The 15,060-nt window shown below is 43.4% G+C and overlaps 1 protein-coding gene across 1 annotated transcript; it reads right to left on the bottom strand.

Moving 5' to 3' along the window:
- Window positions 1-3,176: 3,176 nt before the first annotated feature.
- PDK4 (pyruvate dehydrogenase kinase 4) lies at window positions 3,177-13,490 on the bottom strand. The gene is made up of 11 exons (XM_075419313.1): window positions 13,301-13,490; window positions 12,450-12,591; window positions 11,377-11,448; window positions 10,624-10,808; window positions 10,110-10,199; window positions 9,503-9,580; window positions 8,774-8,850; window positions 7,993-8,091; window positions 7,594-7,704; window positions 6,794-6,907; window positions 3,177-5,690 (listed from the first exon to the last, which is right to left on the bottom strand). Exons 1-11 carry the CDS (start codon window positions 13,446-13,448, stop codon window positions 5,547-5,549), a joined length of 1,260 nt encoding a protein of 419 aa, XP_075275428.1. The 5' UTR covers window positions 13,449-13,490; the 3' UTR covers window positions 3,177-5,546.
- Between the last annotated feature and the right edge of the window lie 1,570 nt (window positions 13,491-15,060).

The raw sequence follows: 15,060 nt of genomic DNA, 5'->3' as shown, positions 1-15,060 counted from the left end.
CAGTACAGGCTTGGGGTGGACCTGCTGGAGAGCAGCTCTGTGGAGAGGCACCTGGGTGTCCTGGTGGACGACAGGTTAACCATGAGCCAGCAGTGTGCCCTGGCTGCCAAGAAAGCTAATGGCATTCTGGGGTGCATTAGGAGGAGTGTGGCCAGCAGGTCAAGGGAGGTTCTCCTTCACCTCTACACTGCCCTAGTGAGGCCTCATCTGGAGTACTGTGTCCAGTTCTGGGCTCCCCAGTTCAAGAAAGATGAGGAGCTACTGGAGAGAGTCCAGCGGAGGGCTACAAGGATGGTGAGGGGACTGGAACATCTCTCCTATGAGGAGAGGCTGAGGGAGCTGGGCTTGTTCAGCCTGAAGAAGAGAAGGCTGCGAGGGGACCTAATATATACTTACAAATATCTGAAGGGTGGGTGTCAGGAGGATGGGGCCAAGCTCTTTTCAGTAGTGCCGTGACAGGACAAGGGGCAATGGGCACAAAGTGAAGCACAGGAAGTTCCATCTGAACATGAGGAAGAACTTCTTCCCTCTGAGGGTGATGGAGCACTGGAACAGGGTGCCCAGGGAGGTTGTGGAGTCTCCTTCTCTGGAGATATTCAAGACCCGCCTGGACAAGGTCCTCTACAGCCTGCTGTAGGTGACCCTGCTTCGGCAGGAGGGTTGGACTAGATGACCCACAGAGGTCCCTTCCAACCCCTACCACTCTGTGATTCTGTGACACAGGAAAATCTGTGCTAATTCTACGTGGGCTGATTTGTTGCACCCCGTTGCGATTTTCTTTCATAGCTGCAGAAGGATTATTGAGGAGAGTTGGTGAGGAGCAGCTCCTGACAGCCCGCACATATTTTTCCACTGAGATGAAAAATTACCTTATGAAGAGGCCTCAGACTATTCTGAAGACACAGGATTGTGTTCTAGCCTCTCGCTGTGCCATCCAGCATTTGCGATGGCAGGGAAGAATCCAGACTGCCCATGGGGATTGTCTGCCCTTTCCTTCCTGTGAGGTGAGCGGAGAGAAGCAGGACTGACTGAGACTGCCTACCAGTGCCTTGCTTTCTCTTTGCTGACTGCAAGGAGGAGCAGCATCTGGCCAGGTATGGAGTCAGTCTTTCTGTCTTGAATGTGCCTGCCGGCACAGACGTGCAGAGCCACCTTAGCGCCTGTAATACAGGATTGGGAGATAGGCATCTAAAATGATGTTGTCAGCTTTTGGGGAATGCAAACCTGAAGGTGTTAACCCAGAATTGTGCCCCTTCCTCTTCACCATCCCCACCCCCCCAAATTAGCTGAGCTGAGGGATCATAAACTGTCAAGTTCTACCTGCCATGTGCCAAAACTGCTCAAGAATTTAAAAGCAGACAATTCTTGGGGGTTGAAACCTGATCTTCTGAAGTCATCATCATTACTGTGAGGCAAAAAAAAAATATCTATTTTTCTATTTCAGTAGGGTTTCTTCTCAAAGGTAGCAAAGCTTGTTTTGTAATAACACTGTGGAGACGACATTGTTGCGTGCCAAGGGCAAAGTCTGGTGGATTTGAAAGCTTGATTGATAGGAAAAAGATGATAATGAATAACCACTTATCAAGGCTCCGGGGAGATTAATCTGGATGTGTGCTCAAGGTACCGGTAACAAAATCAGTGTATGCGTTTTAGCTGACGATCTGGAAGAGAAAACATAGGGTGCGTTGGCGTGGTTTCTGTTGACATCAAGAACCTGGCTTTGTAAGGTCCTGATCGGAGTGCAAAGGAGGGAAGTACAACATCTGCTTATCTCCTGTGAAACCAGAATGCCTTTTAGCCGTGAGTAAAGTTGCTGATGTCGGTGAACCTTTGACACACTGGAAGCAAGCTGGTCCCGGTACTGCCAGTGCTTCGCTGAATCAGGAGCTGGGTGCGCGGTCTTTGTCACTCACTGGGTTTGTATGGGGGAAGGAAAAAAAAAAACATTTCAACTTCTGGCACCTTCTGGACTGCAGGAGACTGGCTGGAACCAATGGCCTGCCAGCAGCGTGCTGCGGGGAGACGGCGGCTTGCCGGCTGGGGCCACATGCTGTACACGGAGCTGCACAGCGAGCAAGGCACATCCCTGCCGCCCTGCTCCCATGTGCGGTGTGGGTGTCTCCAGAGCCTGCCGTGGGTGAGGTAGAGAGTCCAGTTCTACGTGTTTCTGCTTGGAAAAACCTGAGGTGATGCACGCTAGTCCTGTCTGTAGGGGCTGCAAGACAGTAGAGGTCGATGCGGAACAGAAAACATAATGGGTGCTTCTGTGGTTGGTTTTGTTTTCTGTAGAAGCTTGTAACAGTCCCAGGTGCACTTGAGTTCTGGGCTGTTTCTCCCAACACACCTGACATACTGGTCTATGTAGGAATGGTACATTTCTGTAATGTCAAAACTCTTAAGTTTTCACCATCTGATCCGCTTCCCTGGGATTACAGGCAAAAACACTTCGTTAAGAAGGGAAGCTCAGCACACAAGGGGATCATTTGTAGACTTACAGTCAGACACCCAGGGTCAGGCTGTTTTTCACCTCTTCAGGTGAAGTACCTACACAAATTTTCAGTTACACATTTTCAGTTACTTTATCTTCTTAAAGTTAAGGGAGATCCAGGACGTTCCCAGGCACAAGTCCACTAAAGCACCAGTTGTTTACGACTGTTTTATCACAGCACAGTCTGTTCTGCCTGATAACCACCATTCTCTTATAACCAGCTATTAAAAGCCAACTTTCCCATTGCCTCAGAGCTGGAAGAGAGGCTTTAGCTTTTCTACAGGCTAAAGTTGATTGTTAAATATAGACTTGATGATGGCTTTTTTTTTATATAAATAAAACTAAAGCTGATGGTGAATTTTCACATTTTTACAGCTGAACAGCAAAGAGACATTTTAGAGGGTAGAACATGCACTGATGAAGGATTCTCAGTTCTCATCTCTGAAGATGAATGCTACACTAATTAGAAAGATGAGGGTCATGCACTGATTTTAGGCACTACATAAACTCTCAGCAGATGCAACATTAAGCGTAAGTAGACTGTTGTTTCAGTTATTTCTCTTCCCTGCTTCATCTATTTGACACAATATGAAAATTGCTTTGCTCAACTCCATTTGATAAGACTCAAAATAAAAAAGCCCCTTGCTTGCACTAGTTTCTTAGAAGTAGAAAATAAATATACTAGACAACCATTTAGAAGATTTTATTATAAAATTATTTCAACATCTACATCCAAGTAAAAAGCTTGAAATTACAGCTCTACTTTCAGGAATAAAAATTCACTAAAGGCTGAAAAAGTTACTGTATGATCTAGGTAGATAGCCCTTATGTGATTTCCCATACTATAGCGGCTCCATGTGGGTTGCTTAAGTGCTGTACATACCTCTGTCTGCATTGTGAATGTGTCTGCACCTTCTTTCTGCAAGCAAGATCACACACGTGTTACAGCACCCGTGTGCTTCAGCTGCTTTGAGACAGAAGTTACAGCTCCTACCTGGAGTAGCTGCAGCCATGTTATAGACATACAGTGTATCATGAGATCATAACTCATGTTCAAGCATTACCAGGCGCAGACAGAGGTGTAATTTGTGTTTACGTGACAACAATGACTACCTAAGGTGTGTTTTTGTGACCTTGCATTAAATACAAAAAAAAAAAAATCAACAAATATTCAAGTATATTACAGCAGTGAAGGCAACTTTTCCACACCTGTATTTTCTATACAAAAATATTTTGGTTTTGTTATGCATTTCATTCACTGGGCGGAGCTCAGATACATGATCTGGCAACCTTTGGTGACTGCAGCTTATCCACTGGGATAAAACCAGCCTTGAGACAGTACTGAAGTTGTTCTGTTAAATAACTATCACCAATACTTCTAAATTTAGTTTTTAAAAGAAGCATATCAGAATGTTATTTTATTTTTGATTGAGAATCTATCCCAACAGAACTTCTAGAACACAAAGGCAGTTCCAGCTTTCTCACATTCCTATTAAAAAAATATTTTACCTTCTCAGTAGAGTATGGAGTGGCTTTCTGTCCAACAAATACAAATCTGTTTTAGAAAACTCATACAATGGAGCAGGATGCTTTAAATATTGAATTTGCAACTTCTTGCAAAGGATCACATACATTTAAGATAATATGCTGATCAGTAAAAAAAGTCAAGTAATATTATACATCCCTGATGAACTTTGACTGGCCAGTTTGTCAATGTCCAATAGTTTAACTTCTGTTCTGTTACATTTACCTTGCTTACACATGGGAAAATGCACAAAGACGACGGGAAAGGAAGAAGCTTATTGAGACTGGAGTTTTTTTCCAACAGCTCTCCCACTGCCACTGTTCCTGTGACAACTCCCCATTATTTTGCTCTTCATAAAAGTTATTCTGTAGTTGTCAGTGCTGTTCATATTTTGAAGCTTCTCATTTCCTAAGCCCTTTCCATTGCAATGAACAGTTCTTAGAATAAAATTCTAGTTCCGGCAGCCCTCTTCCTGAAAACCTTTCCAACAGACCTTTTCAGTGCTCCTCACACCTTTCCTGGTGTAGAATCCCCATGTACCTCTGAGCTAGCGTGGTCCAATACAAATTTGACAAAGATGACTGATAGGCACATTTTGGTTTAGTGTACTGAGCCACTAGTCTAAGAGCATGACAAACACAAACCACCAGACCATGTTTTCAATATGCCATTTCCCACATCATGCTTATGTAATACAGATCACCAAAACCTTTCAATTCAACTTGGATGTCTGGCTTTGGTTCTTACAAAATCCTAACCGACTCACTTGGCACATGCTTTCTGGAGTGCAGGGATGTGGGCTAGATGTAGCCCACCCTTAAAGCTGCTATAACCAAGTAGCTTTCCATTTCTCTCCAGTAGCTTTCTAAAATATCCTGTTTTCCTTCTTAGTTACCTTATGCATAGAAGCCTTCTTTGGCTAGTTTTTCCATGAACAGCTTAACATAAAAAAATATTGAAATATATATTGAAAACGCTTCCTTGCTACCTCCCAGGGCTCCCCTGCCCCCCAGTCAGTCTGTATTTGAGTGCTGTTTGTATCTCGCCAGAAGACTGCCATGTTAAGTGGTTCTTTTCCAAACGTTATAAATACAGCTTTAAGTACAGGTGTTACCTATCTACCTGAGAAGTTCTGTAATAAGATGAACCACTGATAACTATTCTAGGAGAAAAATATACACCACCATAACTCATGTTCGTCAGCATTCAGAATTCAAGCATTAAACAGGACTCAAAAAACTGCACACCTCTACCACATCCAGTCTTTGATCATACGAAAAAAATAGTCTGATTTTCCTCTACACACACCTCTTCTTTAAAGACATACGCGCTCCTGTTTTCCTCATCCTGAAGTCCACAGTAAGACTGCACATTCGGTGCATACAGCCCAGGCTGTAACATCCTTGTCTTCTTTCTCTTCTGCCAGTCCTGGAACTGAAGAATTTGCTTGTCTGGAGGTAGATGAATGCTTCCAAACACTCGTCTTTGAGAAGCCAGCTTGATCCCGTTGGGTGCCTGGATACCAGCTTCTCTTCAGAGAGCTGCACTCTGCTTTGATACATTCTTTGGGTCTCTACTTGGGACACACCAGTCATCCGCCTCTGAGGTAGCCTGGTAATGCTTGGAAGCTGATTTGTTGAAAACTGGGAGTTTTTCTACTGATTCTGTTGACAGGGCCTAAAAATCAAGAAGGAAAAGAGTTACTTTGTTTCCACCTCCCAATAATGCCAATTTGCAAAAATTCAGGCAGTGTTCAAGTGTTAAGCCAGCGACACTACAAAATAAAGTTGTTTGCATAAATGTTTCTACAATAGATGTAGCAGTTTATGTGCTTCAGTATCTATGTTTGTTTTGGGTAATTTGGCAGGATAAATGCAGTAACATCAAATCATATTTACACATTTTTATAGGCCTTAAGAGTTACCCTGTTACCTGTTTTTAAGATAGTCCTGGAACTGTGCAAAAGAACTTTCATTTACAAAATTCCAGAGAAAGTTTAAAATATGTTCCTTCCCTACTTCCATATTTTGCAGCTAGAAGACAATCTTATGCTGTTGGGAAATTGTTAAATAGAAATGCAACATATATACAGCTGAACTGTCTCTTCCTCTTGTCTGCTTCTCTGGTTGTGCTTCAGTGTGCCTGGAACTATGTTTTTGGTTTATGAGAAGAAATTCAAAGCAAGTTTTTCCCATGAGTAAGCACGAGAAGTAGAAAAGAATATGTAGTCCTTTTTTCCAGATTACTTCTAAAAACAGCACTGCATGTTATATGCCAGGTATTAAATATTAGTGATATCTGAATCCCATATATGGGCTATATGGGAGATGTTGAATAGGACCAAGTACTAGGGTCCTAGACTCTTTAAGGATTAGTTTATACAGACTTTCCGGTTGTCACAGTAAAGAAACAACAGTAAAGAAACCAGATTTGTTGCTTACACCTTTCTGTTTCTGTTACTTCACTTTCTCCCAGTACTCTGTATTCCATGAACCAATAGGTAACAAATCTTAAGACAATCTAAAAACTAACAGGGCTCTCGCTTGTAGTTATTCAAGTAGACTAGTTAAAGCCAAGTGACCTTTTTAATTCTAGATGCAATTACAAATCTTGGTGGCATTTCTTAATAAAAATGAGTGCTTTTAAAAGTGTCACTTAATAAAAAAATAGAGCTTTTCTACTTACAAGCAAAGAATTTGTTTCCCTTAAAACGATACCAAGTAGCTACCTCACTGCATTAATAGTAGTTATCTTTTATTTAACCAAAGAAAAATACATACCTTCAAGTAGATAATAGCGTCTGTTCCATAACCACATATGGAGTAGAGATTTATATCTCCTTGAAAGTATTTAGCATAAAGACGAGAAATTGGCAAGCCATAGCCAAAGCCAGCCTAAAAATGAAGTACAAGACAAAATTAATTTATTTTGTTACTAGCTCTTATGACTTAAAATTAAATAGCTGATAGTGTTTAAAAATTTTAAACTAAGTCCTTTGCACTTCCTCTTCTCTTAAGAGAAAACAAATCTCTGGCCAGTTTCGGACAGAATATTGAATTTGACCATTAAAAAAAACCTCAAAATACAAGAAAGAAAAAACCTTCGTGGCAGAGGGAGGGTTTATATATACATCTTACTTTTACACATTACATTGCTGTATTTTCCCTGCCCTGTTATTGCTAGTACAGCTTGATTCGTAAAAAGAGTTTGCTGCTGGTAGATATAGTCCAAGCCCATTGCAGTTGTGCTTGCCTCCATGAAGATAGCTAGCACAATTTATAAGTTTGAAGACTGAGTTGGAGTGAAGACCAAGAAAGTTAGTGTCATTTGACCATAAGAAAAAAACAGGGTTAGATTCAGGTTGCAATGTTCTTTATGTCTTTAAAAATCTATTTCCATCCACTCAGCTAGATATTTAAAACTGTTTCAGAACGTGTTAAGTCACATTTATGAGGCTCTAACCTCTGCATACCCCAGAAAGCAGTAGGGTGGACACAATGTTTCATTATTTATTAACCTACTAATCTGTCCAACACTTACATTACTAATAAGGTTTCTGTAAGTATTGAAAATATCTTACAAGAGGGGTATTTCGACCATCATCCATCCTCGGCCTTGGTGCTGTGGAATACATGTAGCTGAACAGCTGCTCAATTCTCCTTACTGGAACACCACCTCCTCTGTCTGAGATCTGATATTATAGAGAATAAAGTTAGTTGCAATCATGTAGTAAGAATGGTAATGAAAATGCTGTTATTTGAACAAACCCTTCCAGTATTAATAAATACAAAAATTAGTTTTGCAGCATATTATTTTTCAATTAGCCTCCGTTTAGCCCAATTATTTATCAACAGAAGGCTCATGCGTAGTAACTTTGATCTGTTGTCAGAGGCTGCAAGGTCTTTTAATAGAATTTGCTGCAGCATATGCAATCATAAAGACTACATTAAGCCCATATTGTAGTAGGCCAACAAAATACCTTAATTGACAGGTCTTCTTGTCCTAGAACAACTGTCACGTCAATTGGAGAAAGGGAAGGATTGTTTTCTTGGAATTCAACAGTTGCCCTCATTGAATTCTATGGAAATGAAGGTTGCCATCATCAGAAAATGTTGTATCTATGCACTTGAAGTCATACCCCTGGTATGCAGAGGCTGACCACAGTTACCCTCCATTCCTACCATCACCCAGCTTCCAAGGCACACACTCAGCCATTTAGTGTAACAGGCGCAGAGGAGATCTTGCACCTACAAGTGACTAAGCACAGCCAGGACTCTTCTGTGCTTGAACAACTACACTGTTCTTGCCCAACATACAACCCAGCCAGTGTAAATTAAATAACTCCCTTAAAAGTCACCAAGTTTCTGGAGCAGAGTTCAGCAGCTGCTCAAGGCTGCCAAAATTCTGAACCCCATGTTGGCAGCACATTAGTTCAGTTCCATTCACTACTTCAAGATGGATCACTCACTTCACGGGAAAGGCACTAGGGCAAACCTGCACTACAGGTGTAACCCCTAAAAGCAGAAGGTTAGTCCCACTTTCTCTCTCTCCCTTACCCTGTTCCATTTACACCACATGAGAATGTCCAAATACTGTCCTACAAATTGCAGTCACTCCTTTCCCAACTGCCAAAGCTATTCCCCAAATAACAAAATTTTAGAAATCTCAGTGTCCTATGCAAAGGTTTACTTCATTCAGATCTAGCATATTCACACTCTAGCTCTGACTACTAAGCGAAGAAACAACTTATACTGACATACCTTGAAGAGCTCAAAAAGCATGTGAAAAAGATGAGACGGAACATACACAATGTTAATTGGCTCTCCTGGAAATTTTCCTAGAGGAAGGGAAAGAGACGAGCAAGATTTGAGAGGGTGACAGAATTTTTCTGTATTGTATCCAAATTTTACAATAAGCAAGCTGTATGCCAGAACAAACAAGGAAATAAATCAAGTCTTAGTTTTTTTCCCCTCCAAATGAGCAAACAACTTTATGCACTCATAACAGTGTTTACATTGTAATTACCACTTGCTTAATAACAGTTTATTTTCAAACAAACAAACAAAAAAATCAAGTATTAATTTTATTTAATAGTTAAAGGATTTTAGAGGTTAAGCAGATTGCCCAAGATTAAACCCATGCAGGCAGTTTGGACCATAATCTGCATTTCAAGTCAGCAGCCCCACTTCCTCACACCAGAAGAGCTCCTCTCTAGCAAATTATCCTGTTACTTTAAGTACAGGCTAGTCTTACTTCTCTCAAATTCGTAAATATTGCCTCAGGACATCTAGTGCTTAAGACAGAACTCAGATGTCATTGTAACACAGGAGATGAAATGAGGTGCTTATACCAGAAAATGAAGAGGCACTGGCCCAAGACAGAGCCACTGGTATGTACCATTATGGCTACAGGAACGGGAGCCTTTTGAGTCAGCGAAAGCAGCAGTTCGGCTACCGATCGGAAGGCGGACATAAAAGCTCACATCTTACCATTCACTTGATTAAGTTTCAGCTCTGGAGATGTTAAGTAATACTGGTCACACAACATCTTGGAACTTGCAAAAGCATCTGAAATATTTATTTAAATAAAATATGTGAAAGGTAGTATCAAACACTGTAGAAATTCATTCTAATGCATGGCAAAATATGATTTTTAACAGCATTAGCTGCCAAGGTGTTACAGACTAAGCCTGTGTTTCAAAGGAATAAAAACACTGCATCTGCTGTGTACATTAAAAACTGAGGATACATAGGCAATTACAGCAGCATGGGCAAATGTTCAGTACAATTTGTTAATTCTGTGAAGCAGATGCATCTGTTATCTAACAGTAGGTAAGGCCAATCTCAACACCATAGATAACTTCAATTCCTAGCTCATCTGTCACTTGATAGGCCTTATTCTGACACATCTTTTACAGCTGCTTTGTATTTTAAACTCTGTCCTATAAAAGCATGTGCTTTGATACACTGCTTTCAGCCATTTCAGTAAAATGAAAGTCAGCATCCTATACAACACATGCTGGTTACCCAAACTGCTTGCAAGCAGATATAAATACTGGTCACTAAGAGAAATGTTACTGGGACTGAGAATACATACCATTCACTACTTCAGCAACATCACAGCAAGGATCAATACTTCCAATGTGCCTCGGATGCCCTGAGCCAGATTTATCATCAAAAAGCAGGGCTGTTTGAGATGAAAACAATACTGTATTTAATCCCAAATATTGCATTATAGAAAAGTCTTAGACTATTATAGTGTGATCACAACATATAATCACACAAAATACTGTGTGGTTTATGCCTTTTGTGAGTTAAAAATGCTATTTACTGCCAGCAAACTATGTTGGCTTTTCTACAGTTCAGCATCTAAAAGCTCTTTAGATGTACAGAATGAGATCCCTACATATTCCACACAAGACTTCTTACAATTAGTCTGCAGTCTAGAAAACAAGTTTTCCCATTACTTTCATAAGTCATACATTCAGTTTCTGACTTTACAGTGTTACACAAACACATCGAGGCATTATCTCCAACAGTTTAAAAGGTGTTCACATTAGCATGTTTCTCATTAGGCTGAAATTCTTCCTCAGTTAAAAACTTCTACTTACTGTGTTGGTTCATTAGCATCCGGATGGAAATACGGCTCATGTAAAAACGATCCAAAAAATACTGAATGTTTTGATTGGTGACAGGATCTACTTTAAAAGTATCTTTGTATTCAATTACTCCTTCTGCCATCGTAGGAACCACATCATGATGTCTGTTTCGGACTCTAATTAATGTATCTATAAATCTAGGTTAAAAAAGAGATCTTGTTAGAACATTTTTTAAGACTACATGGAGGCAACCTTTGCACAATGTCATTATCTAATCCAGCAGCACAGATGAGTGCGTAACAACCTTAATACTAAAAAGTCTATTTTTTCCATTCTTTTGAAAGTAATTCCTCACTGACCTAAAACAGAGGAGGTTGATATTTTCCATATAAAAGGTATAATCATTAGCGATGTCAAATTCACTGCCTCTTTACTTATTCATAAAAGACCGAGCAGAGGAGAATGAGAGGAAGGGAAAAAGACCCCTAGCTGAAATCTTGGAAAGAAGCAGGGACGTGACAGCACAGGTATGTTAATATTTTTCTGTCATGACAGTTCAAGGGGCGGTATGCACTTGAAACCAAGCTGCAACGGGTCATATTTATTTGCAATATTGCTGAATATGATCAGAGATTTAAACCAGCTTGCACTATACATAGCACTTCATGCTAGATTCAGCTCATGACAGCCATCTCTGGAAACCAACCACACTGTGAAAAACGGAATGCGAGATCAAAAGCTCAATGAAACAAGTGAAAAGCTTACTCGGATAAGACTTTTTGGTCATCTGGGCTTTTCTGATGGAACTCAACCAGCTCCATTAAGCTTTGGATGTACCTGTTGAAAAAAAACACAAGAAATATATGCTATCATCTGATTTTTATTAGTCTAGGAACAGGAAGAACACTGTATTGTCCAAATCACTACTTGTTAACAAGTCAGCTAGAAGTTTGAAGTATCAAAGCTCCATCCAAGTACAGAATCACAGGTGGACACTTCTTGACTGACTGAACCATAGTAGTTTTAAAAGTCTTTTCTTGTGCCTGCCACCCAGAAAGGAATCCAAACCCTCACTTCAGGTACACAGGGTGTCCTTACAACTCTTGAGAGGCACTTGAAGATTCAAATGACAATACTGATCAGGAAGCCACCTAAGCAATATTTTTTCCAAATCTAATCAGCTTTGGCACAAGCTAAATACTTGAGCCTCTTCTGCTAGCATCTGACAGCCTTGACGCATATTACAAATGCACAACCATTTGCTAGATTAAGTACGGTTTCTGGATCTCACTCTAATACTTTTGCCCTTTATGTCAGCCATCCTTGAAAAAGCTGCAGTAAAGCAAGATTGAATCTGATTTAACCACACAGATTATGTTAACTGAATTCCAAGCACTCAGTGCACAGGCTGACAATCTGCTACAGAATGGGAAGCTCTGTTAGTAATTCCATCAGTGATAGACCCAAACAAGTCTATAGCCTCCTCTTCCATTTTTGTGTAGCTCTGAGGGTCTATATTGCCACACGAAAACAGAACACATTTTCTTCTCTCCCTTTTTAAAAAGAAAAAAGTGAGATTTCCTCTACCAGCTATTTCAATCTGTTGGTTAAAATAAAAATACTATTTAAAAATAACAATATAACCATGCTGTTTTTCAATTTAATTTTAGTATGCTAGAAAAGCACAGTTGCATACAGCTTGCAGTTCAGCTTTGATGAAGGAACTGGCATTTCTAGTGCATTTTGTTGTTGTCTTCTATTATTCAAAAAAGCCTGTGACAACCCAGTTTTAAAAGCAATGTTATTTTACAGGCTGAATTCAAGTAGTTCTTACTTACCAGCTTTTTACTAACTGTACTGATGGAGTGCCTAGCAGTCTGTCAGGAAGCAGATCAATTTCTTTCAGTATGTTTGCAAACCTCACAGGAAGTTCTTGTCGCAAAAATGCAAAAGAAGTTCTCTCACAGCCATTAGCTGAGCCTATGAATAAGCAAAAAATAAAAATTCTGTGAAAGAAGTTTCGGTATACAATTCACTGTCTCTCCACGGACTTCAGGACTATATTCCTTTGCAACCCTCATGCTGTTCCTGGCCATTCTCCTAAGCCTACGCCTATGTTTGTGCCGAATGCGGTTCACATGACAGCGAGACACAGCACGTTCCTGGGAGGAACACTCGTGCATTTCCCATTTAGACGCGGGACTTCTTCATAACCCTCTCAGCAGCAGCGCTCCCGCCTTCGTAAACACGGGCTTCTCCGCGCTGACGTCTGGAAGCTGCCGTGTGAGCGCAGACCCGACGGCTGCCAAACCGGTAATCGGATCTGGGTACAGCTTGTTCGCTCCGCCGGGACAACACGACCGACTCCTCCCGGCAACGTGCGCCGCGGAACACGGGAACACCCCTGAGCTCATTTAACCCTTACCCCCTCCATCCCATTGCCACCCCCAGACAGCAGCGTGACGAGGCGGGCGCGGGTCGCCGGCAGCCGGGCGCCCGAGGCGGGGGGGCCGCTCCCCTCGGGCCGTCAGGGCGGGGGGCGGCGGCGCCCCCCCAGCGCGGGCAGAGCCCGGGTCCCGCCAGGCCCCGGCCCCCGGGCTCGCCCCTCCGCGGGGAACCAAGCCGCCGAGCGACCGGCTGGCGGGCGTCCCCCGCCCACCGCACCGCAGCGGCCCGGCCCGCCTCTCACCGAAGTCCAGCAACTGCTTCATGGAGAGCGGGGAGGGGGAGAAGCGGGAGAACTGCTCCACCTCCCGCGGCAACCGGCCGCGGCTGCTGCTGCCGCCGGCCCCTGCCAGGGGGGCGGCGGTGCGGAGGGCGATCCGGGCGGCCTTCATCGCTCTCGGGTGGGTGGGTGGGTCGGTCGGTATCCGCGAGGCACCGCTGCGGCTGGCGCTGTCCCCCCGCCTGTGGCGGGCAGCTTCACGTGCCGCCTCTATTTACAGTCGCCGGGGGGCGGGGCTCCTGTAGCCTTCCCCCCCCCCCCCCCCCCCCCCCCCCGCCGCCGCCGGTAACGGAACGTTCCCTGCGCGGGGCGGCTCGTGACAGCCGTTGGCGGGGCTCCCTCGTGTCCCCCCCGCGGGCAAAGCGCCGGGCAGGCCGCGGGGGAGCCTCCGGTGACCTTGTTTACTGGGCAGGGGCTGGGCAAGGTCAGCGGCGGGGGGGCCGCGCCGGGATCCCGGGCCACGGCGCTCCCCCAGCTCCGCGCTGGGTGCCCGGGGGGGGGGTCCGGCCTCGTAGGGGGAGCCGGCGGGATCCCCTGGGCTGTGGGGAGCGGGCTGGGGCCACCCTGGCCGCCGGCAGCATTGCCAGCCCGGAGGGGTAGGCCGGTGTCCTGTGGACTAACCTGAGGGGAAGCCATCTCCTCGCACCCAGGGCTAGCGGTGGAGTTACTGGTGGCCCGGGGTCGGCCCAGAGAATGCCACCGCTCTGGGTGCTTGACGTGCAGGTCCTCACCGCGACCTGGATTAATGGTGACCAAATACCTGAAGGGAGCGGCTTTGGTGACGCGCTCGTCCCAAATCGCCGTCTGGCCCTTGTTTACTCTCTCCAGAGCTGACCCGTGAGGCAAACAGCTCTCGTGCGGGCTGCTCATCTCCCAGGGTCACGGATGAGCTGGGAAGAGCCGGCACACCTTTCCTCTTGGCTGGAGAGGGGACTTCGGTCTCCAGTGCTGCCTGGCTTTTTCCCAGGACGCCCAAGTCCACTTCACTAAGGGCAGGGTTAGCATAATGCCTTGAAGAATGGAGTCCATGTCAGCAAAGGACTTCTCAACATCCTAAGTCTTCGTCAGTAACAGTGGGAGCGTGTGGCAATGAAACGATACAAAAGAATATAGCCTTAATACTTTCATATGACTCCTCAATCCAATTTTTAAATGCGTATGTTTCTACACACACGCACACACAAATATGTGTCCTTTTTTTCATGGGAAGGAAGATACATTCCTAACAAGAAATTCATATTTTAATGTTTAATAGGCAGAAGAGAACACTTGGGCTGTTCGTTAGATTTTTTTTGAACTTTATCTCACTTTTGTCTTGCTAGTCATTGCATCTGTTATCCCTGCTCACTGTTCTACTTCCACAGTACTTTCTGTTTTTATTATTTTACTGCTCTCTTATTATTTTATTGGGAGAGTTAGTCTGTTGTTGTTCCATCAGATATATTAGGTTTTACCACAGCGATTGACTGTTGGCATATGAAATGTGAAATGAAGCAAGACGAAGACTTCTAACAATAACAAATGTAACCACTTTGATTTTTCTTGCGCTTGCCAGAAGTTGGAAATTTGAGAATAGATGTTGGGGTTTGCTTTTGACTGTTTTAACTTTGTTTGCCTGCAAGTTGCAGATGACTCACAGAAGTAAAAATAGCCCACAAATTTGCTCAAATTATGGAGCGTGTGTACGATAGCTTTTGTTTTGTTTCATGTTCTTCCTGAAGCTA

The sequence above is a fragment of the Opisthocomus hoazin genome, chromosome 4, assembly GCF_030867145.1.
Source record: "Opisthocomus hoazin isolate bOpiHoa1 chromosome 4, bOpiHoa1.hap1, whole genome shotgun sequence".
NCBI classification, from domain to species: Eukaryota; Metazoa; Chordata; class Aves; order Opisthocomiformes; family Opisthocomidae; genus Opisthocomus; species Opisthocomus hoazin.
This window is presented reverse-complemented; position numbering and strand designations above follow the sequence as displayed.